Source organism: Eurypyga helias, unplaced genomic scaffold, assembly GCF_000690775.1.
Source record: "Eurypyga helias isolate BGI_N326 unplaced genomic scaffold, ASM69077v1 scaffold4813, whole genome shotgun sequence".
Taxonomy (NCBI): Eukaryota; Metazoa; Chordata; class Aves; order Eurypygiformes; family Eurypygidae; genus Eurypyga; species Eurypyga helias.
Genome location: NW_010243079.1, coordinates 450 through 14,097, shown reverse-complemented (window position 1 = coordinate 14,097; position 13,648 = coordinate 450). Strand labels below are relative to the sequence as shown.

The window sequence follows — 13,648 nt, the reverse complement described above, 5'->3', positions numbered from 1 at the left end:
ATTATTCTGGGAGAAGAGGGAATGCATCACAATTGCTGCAGCTGAAGCTGAGATTACTGTAACACTGCAACTGCTGTGTGGCTCTCAACTTCAACCCTGCAGGCAGGTTTAGCGGTGCACTAACTCCCTGTATTCGGCTTCTCTATAAGCTCACACATGCCCAGGTAAGAAGCTGCCTAATTTCCAGCACTGTCTGAAAAACCACCTGTGCAAACTGCAGGCCTATTTTAGGCCATACATTCAGGGTACAAGATGATCCCCTTAACAAAATGCAGCTTCAACCTTCCCTGCTTCTTCTCAGCAGTAGAGGACAAGCCACTTCCTTCAGTTCCTCAGAGTAATGTTACGAAAACATGAGACAAAATGTCTCATGAAAAAAAACAATGAGACAAAAACTTGTAACTGTTCTATCCTTCTACAGCCAGGAGAATGCTTAGACCACACACATACGCCTTGACAATTTGGGGACACAGCTTCACCGTAAAAGATGACGAAGACAAGGTTTGAAATTAAGAGAAAGCAAACTCCATTAAAGAATTTTGAAAAGCGTTTTTTAGGTAAAGGGAGATGCCATGTAACTAGATTTTTCACCCTACAAGTGTGAATGTATTTTGAAGCACTTAAAAAAAATATAAAGATATATTAATACTCAAGTGAAATATATTCATCAATTCAGATCATTAAACTGTTTCTGGATACAGATATTAATTTCACTATTTTATAAATGTCTGATCCCTTAAGTGCTGAAATTCTTGTTAAAATCTTGTCCACTGATACATGGTAATTGATTTATAAATATATCTGATGCCACTTACTGAGTTATTGTGCGCTTCTATTCATTATTATTTCATTATTTTATTCATATAATTTCTCTAAATGTTGTAATCAATTGTCTTCAGTTCAAAAGCTAGCACAAATAATCTGTCGGAAATTGAAAAGCTACTTAGAATAGGATACTGCACACAGTTGATGACACAGGAAAAAATAAATTCGGTCCTGCTGTCACGTGAAGACATGACAGCCTGATTTCAAGCTTTTGAACTTCTATTCTTTTGAATTATCTTCATAACTGGAAGACAGTGTGAACCTGTGTGAACATATTGTCTTTCTACATTGTAACATATGCTGTTTTCCAGGTCTTCCTCCTCTCAACCAGTTTTTTAAGATATGAATATATGATTTCACAAATTTTCTCATAAAGGTCTGTCAATAAAATTAGGGATTATTAATTTCAAATATTATTCCATACTTGCTTTAAAATCTACTGAAGATAACAGAAATTCAAAGCATTTGATACTGCAATCTTCATTCCAAGTAGAAGTAACATTAAATCTACTTAGCATAAAAATTTCAGTACCAACCATTTGCCAAATGAGCTCTCTGTCCTCACCTATTATAAGCGCACTGAGAACTCTGTGTGTAAGTTTACAGGCCAGACTGAATTCAATCACATTCAGTTGAGCTCTTTCCTGCCAATAAACATAGCAGCCGGAAAAGTATAACTAAAGTTGGACTGAGTAAAGGAGAGAAGATGAAAAGCTAGGGGACAGTGTGGCGGAAGCCAGCATTAGAGCATTTGTTTGTGAGCTTCAAGACACTGAGTTTTTCTGGGGAGTGAAGAGGAACCACAAGTTGTTTATAGAGGGGAACAGTTGCATGGAGTGCTGGATTCATGCCAATAAACAGCAAGTAGTTGAGAAAGTACATATAATGAATCAATCTCGTTATCTACTGTAAAATAGTTCATCAATGAAAATCAGGATCTAAACACAACAGAAATCACCATGTCACCATTTAATAATTGCATATTTGTAGAGACATTACGTGCTGGAAGTTTCCAGCTCACACCACTCTCACCATAACTTGCCATTGCATAATCATCCGCTACTTCTGCCTACAGCGTATTTACAAAGAAAAGATTCATTTTTATTTGCAGCCTAGGCCCATTCTCAGACCATGAACAACTTCTAAAGAAAGATGCAAAGTCTTTATTCATTACACTGGAACAACTAGAAACAACTGGTTTTTGCAACAGTCTGTAATCCACCTCAGTAATACAAAGCAATAAAAATGCATTGGAAATTAATAGGTTTATTGAAAAATATGCCAGATTTTTTAAAAAAAGCACATGCTTTTTTTTTTCACCATGCATACAAGAATTGAAGCCAATCTTCCCACATATTTGTGAGTTAGATGGACAACATATTTTTAAATGGTTTTATCTTAATGTCTAAAAAAAACTCCCTGTGAAGCCTAGTCTCAAATATATTATTTCATGCTAATGTTTCTATTTAGTTCCTTATAACATTCCCAAAAAGAATTCCCATGGTTAATGCTTGTCCTTTCAATTTTATCTCATCATCTGACCCAACCTATAGCTTCTGTGGCACACTTTCAGGACTGACATTCTAGCAGATCTCACTAATTAAAAGAAGTAATTCATAACTGCTTTTTAAGCTGGCATTAATATATTTCCTATTAATTTTTTTAAGAAACAGATTAAGACATAAAAATACAGACCATAATATTTTATTAACATTTATGTCTTTCTGGCTACTGGAAAAAGACTGTAGACAGGAAAAGCAGACTTTATACAGAATGTATAAACATTTCTACAAGCAGAAAATTACTTCAGTGGAAAAGTGATATTAAGCTGATACTTTTTATCAAAAAGAATTAATATTTAGCAAATATGAGAGGAAAAAAAAAATCCATAGAACTTAATCACTACAAAGCCAGGTCTATGAGAGCCAAATATTTGGGGAATAAATTGTAGATATCTGTGGACATCCTGTGTTGAGTGAAGCAAGACTACAAGAGAGAAAAATAGAGTTTTCTGAACTTCAGATGCTTGAACGGCTAATATAATTCTCATTTAATGATAATTATTAGTGTAATACATAACTAGATTAAAGCCCAACTCTCAGGAAAAAAAAAAAAAGAGACCGTTAACTCTTCAGAAATCCATATCTACTGAGTGCTGCTTGGTTTGAGATGTTTTTCAACTCCAACATTTCTTCATTTTGCAGAGATAGTCAAAGAATTTTAACACATAAGACGACTCTCATCTAATTTTCCAACTGCTGTACCAGAATGTTGGGGGGAGGGGGGGAAGAGAAAAGAAATGTGTGTGTTCCTTTGAGCACCTGAGAAAAGTATTCTTGTTCACATAAGACATCTTATAAAAAACTTAAGCTTTCTGGTTCTCTTCACATTATTTCATAAATGTATTACTGGCAAGCTAATGTGTTTAAAATTATGAGTAAGGCCCTTGCAAATAATGTAAAAAACCAACAGTAAATGCTGAGCATTTATATTTGCATCTGAATCTTCAGATTTACAGGGGATACATTTTCAGTATTTTCTCTGCAAACATGAAAGCTGCTTTTCATTTGGAAATAGAAATTATCATCTACCCACAAGCCTGAAGGAACTGAGTCTTTAACAATGCAAATAAGGGTATCCTTCCCCCATATCTGGTTTTGCCTATTTAGAGCTAATTTATCTTCAGCACAACAAGTGGGATCTTCCATTACTTTTCAGGCAGTGGAAGGAAGAATTATGACTGTGGCAAAAAAAGGACTGAAACTGCTGTAAGAAAGATCTAGCCATTCTGCATACTCACAGTACTAGTGATCTGTGTTCAATAGAGATTAGGGGCTGCCTCTTATCCAGAAATCATTATTTTGGGCTAACTACATAGAACAACACAACTGAAAGGTTGGTGTCCATACATGCTCGGAGGAAATGAGACCTCTAAAGCTGCTTACCTTCTGTACAGAAGCCTTTCTAGGATTGCTATATTTTTTAAATATTCATTTAATGCTCTTTACCTGAAGAGGAAGGCACCTAAAAAAATGTAATGCCTATATCCTAATGAAGTGAAACATGACACTCCTTTAAGAAGTCCACCAGGAGACTGGATTAATTCTTAGCAATGAAGAGTAAACTATATAATTCTCCCCTGTGGGATCTCCATAATTCTTTCCAGGTCTTTAGTTAAAATGAATGTATATATCCACAATATTAACATCAAATATGATCTTCCAAACTTAAAATACCTTTGAAAACCCATATTTAAATATCAGTAGGATAATATCACCTGTCATGTGCTCAGTAGCATATAGACCCCTTTAAAATATTCTCATGTTACTTCAAGAATGGACTACCATAACATGTTTCTACCCCAAGGCCTTTTCTCTCTGCTCTGCTCAGCACAGAATAGATTTAGTCACTTAACAAAAAGTAAATCAAAAAATCTTAACTTTTTATTTTGAACATGATAGAACATAATCACTTCAAAGTATAAATCTTAAAAATAGTTCCAAATAAGATTACCGAACTCATGTTGGAAAAAAAAAAAACACACTGAACGAACTTCATCTTCAAAACACATGTGCATAGGTTACTTAGAGATGAACTACCTTCTGCTTATCAACAAAAAACTACTCTGTATTGATATACTGATAACAATTCTTGCCTTCAAATATTTTTTGGATTAAATAATCCATGTAGCAGTAGAGCGCAGTATATTGTTCCACTCTTTTCAGAGTAACCCCAACTGAAGACACCATCTTGACAACTAGTGAATGAATTATTTTATCCCTCTAGTTTCAAAGGAGAAGAGATGCTGAGATCTATTATTAACTGCAACAGGAACTCCACAGTTAGATGCACTGCATTGTCTTAAAATATTGGCTTTTCTAACTGGTTAAAAAAAAAAACAACACAAACATACACACACACAAAAAACCACACCCACACCACATACCATATTGTCTGGGACTCAATCTCCAGAACTAAATATTTGTTAGCAGAGTGCAAAAGTCTACATACCTTCTCCCAGGTATATATTCATTTCTTAACTTCCCAAGCAGACAAATAATTAAAAATATATAAAGTAATTGTTACTGAGAAGTTACTAAATAATTATGTTTATGACGACTATATATTTTTTAGAAGATAAATTTTATGAAATCCAACATTATTGTTGCAAAATTTTCAGCAACACCATGCTGTAAGGAAAAAGTAGGAGAAATCGGAAGATATTATAGAATTTATCATAGTACCATTTTAAACTGTTTACCCCCTATACAAAGTACATTGAAACTGAACTTCAAATGCTTATTGAAGTGGTCAATGAAAATTCAAACTATGTTAACTTTAAATTAGACTACAGTAAAGTACCTGATGAAAGAAATACTGATTTTCCAATTTAATTTAAATAACCCACAATACTACAGGTTTTTTTTCTCTGTGTCAGCCAACAGATATAAGCAGTGAAATACCACTGAATTTCATCAGAAAAAGCAAATACAAAATGAGGAAACTGCTCAAAAGTGAGCAAGCAGTAAAATAAAACAAAACCATACACAAAGACACAGCCTGGTAGCTTTAGCCAATAAAAGTAAAGAAGCATTCTACATATTAATTACACTGAGGTTTTTTTAATCAATGACAAGGTAGAAGGCTCCAATAATCCATTCAACAGAAACTATTGAAATCTTGTTTACTAAAGAGACTGGGATTATACTATTCATACAATTATTATTATTAACACTATTATATTAATGCTGTACTGAATCCATACCTTGGAAGACCGAAAACAGAATGCTGTAGATTTTACATCTGCGTTCTCTTTGTCTGTAAGAAGAAGACTCTTGTCATCCAGGAGACTTAAATATTTTCCTGTTGTTATATGTCTCAGTCTGAATGGCTGTCCCCATCTAATGTGGCTGCCACTCCACCTAAGAAAGTTCATAGGAAACATTTGGTTTTTTAAAAAACAAAACAGTTTAAATCCTGGCAAAAATTGTATTACACATAATTATAACATACATTATATTGCCAACTAGTTAGTAAAAGAATAAAATTTTTTTGAAAATGGTTTTATAAGAGATAAACACAAAGTAGCAATTCTAATAAATAATCTTAACTTCTTCCTTTACACAGGCTGCCTTGGTTCAGACTGAATTCCTCCTGAGAGAAGATTTAGACCGCCTACAGAGAAGGAAGCTTCTGCTGTACACAAAGAGCTTAGATCTGCCAGTTCCCTCTCTAACATTTCATCTACCAGAAGCCCAGTTTGTTCACTCTCTGAGAGCATTCTCCTTTCAGTAGTCAGCATAATTTAGGCTCACTTTGAACAGCGTGCAAAAAATAAAATGGCAAAACAAATGAACAAATACAGAAATAAAAATCCTCAGAAAAACAAATTTTAAAAAATACTAAGCAAAGACTGGCCCACATTCTATACGAGGAAATGAAGGAAACGACAAAGATTTGCTATGTTCCCTAAGACCTCCTCAAATTGAAATATAGGTTGGAGGTTTCTACTTCTTGCCTTAAACAGAAAAGTCAGCTCTCTTCTGCTCTTGCTGATCAACTCCTGAAGACAAACTTGTGTAGGGGTTACTGAGGAGGATGTATTTCACGAGGCTTTTTAAGAAGGCTTCTTGAATATTCCTCAGATTGGAAAATTGCTGCAGCTAGGATGTTTTCCTGGATCTTCATAAAGCTTTCTCCAGTCTTATATCTTCTAAAGTTTACACTTCAGATGTATATGCACACTGCTTTTCGGTGAGGAAATTTGCTTCCACAAATACTAATAGTTCTCTATGCTCACTGTGGTTTCAAATAGCTTGAAATTATCAACAAATGTGTACCTAATATCAGTGAAATACACAAACACATCCTTATGAATTTGACCAGATCATAAACTTACTGCCTTGTCAGAATTTTGTATTACTGACTCTTCTCACTTGCATTTAAAGTAATTCCAGGTACAGTATTTAAAAAAATAAAAGGGTTTACGTATGCTTTGTATATACACTCATGTACCAGTCTAAAAATGCCTTAAGATAGCACTTACACTGGTTTAAGTCATTTTCATTTTCCCTGGCACATATATGCAGCAGATTAAAGCACTTACCTGTTCAATATAAATACCCATTTGTTTAAGCATGTCCTCATAAGAGGTGGCCATTCTGTTTGCCAAGTAGGCAAAACTGATTTGGCAGACATTTTTAAAGTGCAGGAGTTTTTAAAATGCAAGATCAATGCCTGGCTTCTCTTCTTTAACAGGATTTATTACACTTCACTAAATAAACTTCTAATCCTTTTCAATTGTTGGCTTTAAAGAGGCCAAAAGAATGAAGAGGTTTTCCCCTCAACTATTTTCTAAATAATCCCTTCTGTTTAAGTCGAGGGGAGAGGAAGGAAATATGGGAGCTTTATATATTAGAAGTGAATTTCTTTTTTCTGTGTTCTACACAGCAAAGTCAGTATAGTCCACAAAAGCACATCTAAGTATCAGTGTTCTAGCACAACTTCTGCTTCTCAATTAAGTAAAATGTCAGGTCAGGAATCTCAGCTATTGTATTGCTGAGTCTGGTAAAACACAAAGCTCTGCACCTTTCATATTATGGGCCACACTGAGGAGCTGCCTTCTCCCTAGTCTAATTCAAGTTTCACTTGGACCCAATAGGTATGGACCATAAAAAAAAAAAAAATTTAGTGCAATTGAGCCAAGCCCCTAGTTCATACCTGCAGGATAGGAAAAAGGACAATTCATGTGCACTTACTAGAAAAGCCTTTTGAGCAATTGGTATCTTGTGAAGCCATTTCTGACTACTAAAAATCCTTTTCTGCAAGGTGAGAATATGATCCCTGTCACCTTTTGTGAAAGAAAGCAATGTCGAGGAATGCTACCTGACATCCTATGGCAGGGCATCCCAAGAGGCAGTCTGCACATACAGACTGCCCAGGAAATTTTTATGAGAGTTCTCCACTAATGAGGAGAGTTCAGAAATTACGATTCCTTCGGAAGCATAAAAAATCAACAGAATTAGTATTATACCTGCAGTCATTCTGGGTAGAACTAGGACTGATGGAGGACTTCAGGCATGCATATACTAAGTTACAAATTGAAGCATTTGCATGAATAGTAATGTGTCTGCAATTCAATGAATGTATATAGCTATTAGAATATCATAAAGGCAAACAGGGAGGTGAGGGACTTCTAGAAGATAGTGTTATTCTTGGGATTTTTTTTTTTTTAATAAGTCACGTTCCTTAAGAAGATTACTGCTGCCTCTGCTTAGTGGTTTTGACAGTTCTCACAATTTCATAGTCTTGTATGTTCAAATGTTTACACTTCAGAAGTTTGTATACAATGCCTATCAAAGTGAGATATATGACAGTTGTAACAGAAATCTGTAATTTCTCAAATCCTCATGTTGCTCCAGTACCACTGTATGTTAGGGAAGTACATGCAATGAGAAAAATAAAAGCCAGAGATCCTTCCACAATCTCACTGCTGTCACTTAACCACTCTCAAGGTCAGTGTTAGTCCAAAGCAAAAATCTCACTGCCCTATCAATGACATTTAACTTCATCCTATTAAGTAAAATGCACAAACAGAAAACATCATCATTAGAATTTAACCTTTCCCTAAGCTGCCCTGATTTAATATCTAAAAAGCAATCATTGATTAGTCACTACAAAATTTATCAGAAGCACATACTGTAATACAATTTAAGAGAGATTTTACAGTGCAAGTATCTTAACAAGGCACAGTTCTTTACTATCATTCCAAATCTCATGCAAGGTAGCAATTTTTCTGTAAATTTCTGCCTTTAAGGACATCAAACAAGTTAAACAAGTTAAGGGGTGCTACACAAATTATTATAAGCAGAACTGTTTTCCTTAAAAACGTCACATAAATGTTTAAAAAAGACGAATTGTGAATTCACAAACAGCTGTAACAACTTCAAAAAATACTCATAACACACAATCACTAAAGGAAGTTGGTGAAGTTTTCATGAAAGTGTTATGAAGCATTTTTTTAAGATTATTTTAGTGTTTTCTCTCTGGTTTTACAATTATCAATCTGATTTTATAGGAACACTCTTGCTATAGAAAAAGTGCACTGGCAAACTGACTTCTTTTTCTGAGAAAGGTTTACTTACGCAACTCTTAGCGTCTCTAGTCGCCAAAGGGAACGAGCATGAATTGACACAGCACCACCTTCATAGTGGACCGTTCTGAAAACCAAGCAAAGGCACAGACTAAATGCTCAGCTCTGTTGTCAGAATTCCTATTTATTTACAACATTTAAGACTGTCAAAACAATTATTGCAACTGCCAGATTCAAAGGTTTTCATGTTCAAAACCAGCTCTTCTCAATTAAACCTTCAGATCTAGTTACAGAAATTTTATTTTCACTGTCTATACCATTCATTATTGTGATATTCATACTAATGAGATATACAGTGTTTGTTCAGACATCTTTCTTAGTCTTCTAAGGAAAAAGAATTGGGGGGAGGGTGGGAAATAACCTGATAATTACAGTAATTCTAGGTTCTAACAGAAAGCAAACATCAAAAGATGATAAAGATTTGTCATCGCTGCATACGTCTCACAAGAAAAGTAGTGTTTTCTCACAGCTCCTGCATATCCTAGAGGTGATTCTGCCCCTCTACTCTGCTCTGGTGAGACCCCACCTGGAGTGCTGCGTCCAGCTGTGGAGCCCTCAATATCAGAAGGATATTGACCACTTGGAGCGAGTCCAGAGGAGGCCACGAAGATGATCAGAGGGCTGGAGCACCTCTCGTATGACGAAAGGCTGCGAGAACTGGGCTTGTTCAGCCTGGAGAAGAGGAGGCTCCGAGGAGACCTCATTGCAGTTTTCCAGTATCTGAAGGGGGCCTATAAGGGTACTGGGAGAGGACTTTTTACAAGAGCCTGTAGTGATAGGACAAGGGGTAATGGGTATAAATTGAAATCAGGGAGGTTTAGATCAGATATCAGGAAGAAATTCTTCACAGAGAGGGTGGTGAGGCACTGGAACAGGTTGCCCAGAGAAGCTGTGGATGCCCCTTCCCTGGATGTCTTCAAGGCCAGGCTGGATGTGGCTCTGAGCAACCTGGTCTAGTGGAAGGTGTCCCTGCCCATGGCAGGGGGGTTGGAACTAGATGATCTTTAAGGTCCCTTCCAACCCTAACCATTCTATGATTCTATGATTCTATCCAAAAACGCACATATCCGCATGGTTTGAGCAATCCCAAATACAAGTACAGGCTGGGCAGAAAATGGATTGAAAGCAGCCCTGAGGTGAAGGATGTGGGGATTTTGGCTGTTGAAAAGCTCAATATCACCTGGCAGTGTGCGCCAGCAGCCCAGAAAGCCAACTGTATCCTGGGCTGCATCAAAAGAAGCACTGCCAGAAGGATGAGGGAGGTGACTCTCCTCTCTCTAATCTGCTCTTGTAAGATCCCACCTGGAATACTGAATCCAGCTCTAGGGCCCCCCAGCATAAGAAGGACATGGAACTGTTGGGGCGAATTCAGAGAAGGGCATGAAGATTATCAGGGAGCTGAAAAACCTCTCCTGTGAAAGACAGGCTGACAGAGTTTGGTTTGTTCAGCCTGGAGAAGAGAAGGCTCCGGGGAGACCTTATAGCACCTTCCAGTACCTGAAGGGGTGACAAGGAAGCTGGGGGGGACTTTTTACAAGGGCCTGTAGTGACAGGACAAGGGGTAACGGGTTTAAATTGACAGTGGGGAGGTTTAGATCAGATATCAGGAAGAAGTTCTTCACAGAGAGGGTGGTGAGGCACTGGAACAGGTTGCCCAGAGAAGCTGTGGATGCCCCATCCCTGGAAGTGTTCAAGGCCAGGCTGGATGAGGCTTTGAGCAACCTGGTCTAGTGGAAGGTGTCCCTGCCCATGGCAGGGGGGTTGGCAGTAAGGTCCCTTCCAACCCAAACCATTCTGTGATTCTATGAAATCTGAATGCTTCTAAAATAAAAGTCAAACGAGCTTAAAAAAAGGTTGTGGGTGGTTTGGTTTGGTTTTTTTTCCTCCATTATTCTAAGCGATACATATATATTGGATCCACAACTTGGTTTAGATTTTATGGTCAGCAAAAGCCAGTTAAGTAGCCTGGCTTATTTTCAAGGCAAATACTGAGGAATGTGGTGAGCATTAAGCACTGCCACTACAGATTTAAGCAGCTGTTCTTTGGACTGTTTCCTGCCTGCACCTTTAATTCTGCCTCAAGACACTGCCAGAATTTAAAAACCTAGGCCTTTTCTTTGGGGCCTTTTTTTTGGGAAAATGAATAAAGGAGTCACTCAAGCAAAGGAGTGCTGCCACTATGCTTATCAGATCAAGCGTGTCAGGGAACACTGCCAAAGACAGACCTAGTTTTATGGATTCTGGAAGAGCTTATGGATTGAGTATAAATTGTGATCTTCAGCCAAGATCAGGCACTGCCAAAAAAAGCCAGAGGCATCACTTCAGGGAATCTTAATACTGATATTGTAGGTCTTTCTCATTGTTTATCAGAAAGTATTTTTTGAAGACCCCAATTTTGGAATCAGGTACCAAGTACTCACTAGGCTTTAGCTTCCAAAGTCCTCCTGTGGATATAATACAGAGGGAGTGAAGGCTTGTCACAGAAAAAAACCCAACATTCAAAGAGGTGGTTCAAAATCAAACGAAATAGTTAATTAGAATATAGTTCTCTGTTCTATTAAAAATAGATGAAAACTACAGATGTGCTCAAATTCATCTTGGAATATGCTAAAAAGTATTAAGGAAATAAACACTCCCAAACAAATTATAAAGGGGGAAAAATGAATCAAAATAGAAACTACTACAATTATGGAACCAATTACACTGAATATTCATGACCCAGGTATAAAAAGAAACTGGCACATGATTCATGTACATGAAAGAAGTTATAGGTGCATATATAAATATATATAAAATCCTCCCCGTGACCTTCTACCCAGTATTTTCTGCACATATGGTCTTAGTCATTTGTGGCAATGATTGTGGTACTAGGAGCAGCTGACAGGTTTTAGTAAGCCTCTCATCTCCCTCAAAGAATGGAATGAAATTCAGAGTCAATCTTACTTTTCACTGAAATTGACCTTTATTCTTATAGTAGAATGCAAATGCTAAACAATCTTGCATTCAGCTGCTTCTCTGTTCAGACACTCACCCTTCTTGTCAGACATCTTAATCAAATTTTTATTCTGAAACTAACATGCTCTCACATCTAAACAATAACAGATCATATCTCACCCTGGTTGGTTTTTTTGGGTTGGGTAGGGGTGGGGTTTTTTCGGGGGGGAGAGAGGGGAGGGGAGCGGTGTGTTGAAACGTTCTGAGTACATCCTGGCTTATTTCAATATGAGCATTGCTGAAAAATGCATTCAGAATTCAAGCACTCACATAATACAACATTTAACAATTTTATTCAGCAGTTTTCTAGGCATTAAATGCATGAGAAATGAGGTCTAAGCTAAGCAAAGGCTTAATTTAATCAGAATATTTGATTTTTCAGATGGTACCTTGTTACTTTTCAGGGATGAGTTTTTTTTCACACAGGAAGTCTGGAAACTGTCACCAGTCTCTCAGAGTACTCTTTGGAAGCTAGATTTGGATTACACATAGCAGTTGGATCAGATTCATTTTAAGTATCTAAAAACCCTCCCATTGTGAACTTAAAAGAATGGCTTCTCATGGGTGAAGTAGTTTCCTGTTATGTGACTGTCCATCCCTTATTTCCTTTCTCTGCATTTTCTGAGGGGAGCTATAAGCCTCGGAATGGTCATGGGAAAATGGGAAAGAAATAGAAGAGAAGAAATCCTAAATAAACACATGCAATTTGTTTATGAAAAGAAATAAAAAGGATCCTGGGATTGTGCCTTATTTGCATATGAATTAATGGGTACAGTAGCAACAGCAGGAGTGAAGGCAGAAAGACAGTGATAGCACTTCAGGGATAAAAGTCAACAAGGCAGCAGCAAACCCTCAGCAAAAGAATAAGTGACAGCAATCTGGAGCCAGACAAAGAAGGAGCTAGGGACTACAGGGCTAAGGATCAAGGAACCCTACAGGGAAACAAAAGGAAAAGCCCAGAGTTTGGGGTCAAGGATGGAAGAAGATTTTGTATGGACAAGAGAGAATATACAAGCTACAAAAAAAGCAAGCTGGCACAAAGCACTAGAACAGTGCGTGAGCTCTTATGTCTTTATCTTGATACTGTCTTCTCTATGGAGAAGATGGTAAAGAAAAGGTGGCTTTTAATAAGAGACATCTCTCCTTTACTGAAGGGCCCTTGCAAGCTAATCATTGCCTTAGAGCAGCTGAATAAATTCATTACCTAGACCATCTCATACTTTTTTGTCTAAGAAATCCTAAGGGTTTTTTTACCTCCTTTCATTACAATAAATGTAGTAAACTGCTGTGATTGCTCAAACCAACTTCCTTAGTACTTGCTTGATATAAAAACATTATTTGATATGATGCACTTCATTGCTTTTTATGTACTCTTGGCAATAGTTCAGTGCTGAAAAGAAGTATGATTCATAAGAACTTTATTCTTCCTGAAACTGACACTGGTAAGCCATAGCAGATACTGATATTACTAGGTCAAATGAAACATTGTTTTTAATGACGTGTGAATAAAGTACAAAAATTCTATGACTATCGAAGTTATTGCAGATTTACACTGATAGGATGGAAAAAAAACTTGAGTTGTGAAGTGCACAGAAGACACACTTTACTTGCCAAACAGTAGAGAAAACCTATGAATTGAAAAAAAAATTACATTATAAATAATGTATATTTATGAAG

General features: G+C 36.8%; 1 protein-coding gene across 1 annotated transcript in view; it reads right to left on the bottom strand.

Annotated features, from left to right (window-relative positions):
• LOC104507851 (ryanodine receptor 2-like) overlaps positions 1-9,044 on the bottom strand; it is a gene marked incomplete at both ends in the record, with an annotated part of 34,453 nt that extends 25,409 nt beyond the window's left edge. The window contains 2 exons of the mRNA XM_010149270.1: positions 5,591-5,747; positions 8,970-9,044. Coding sequence (XP_010147572.1) covers positions 5,591-5,747; positions 8,970-9,044 — 232 coding nt within the window. The remainder of the gene's footprint in view (positions 1-5,590; positions 5,748-8,969) is intronic.
• Between the last annotated feature and the right edge of the window lie 4,604 nt (positions 9,045-13,648).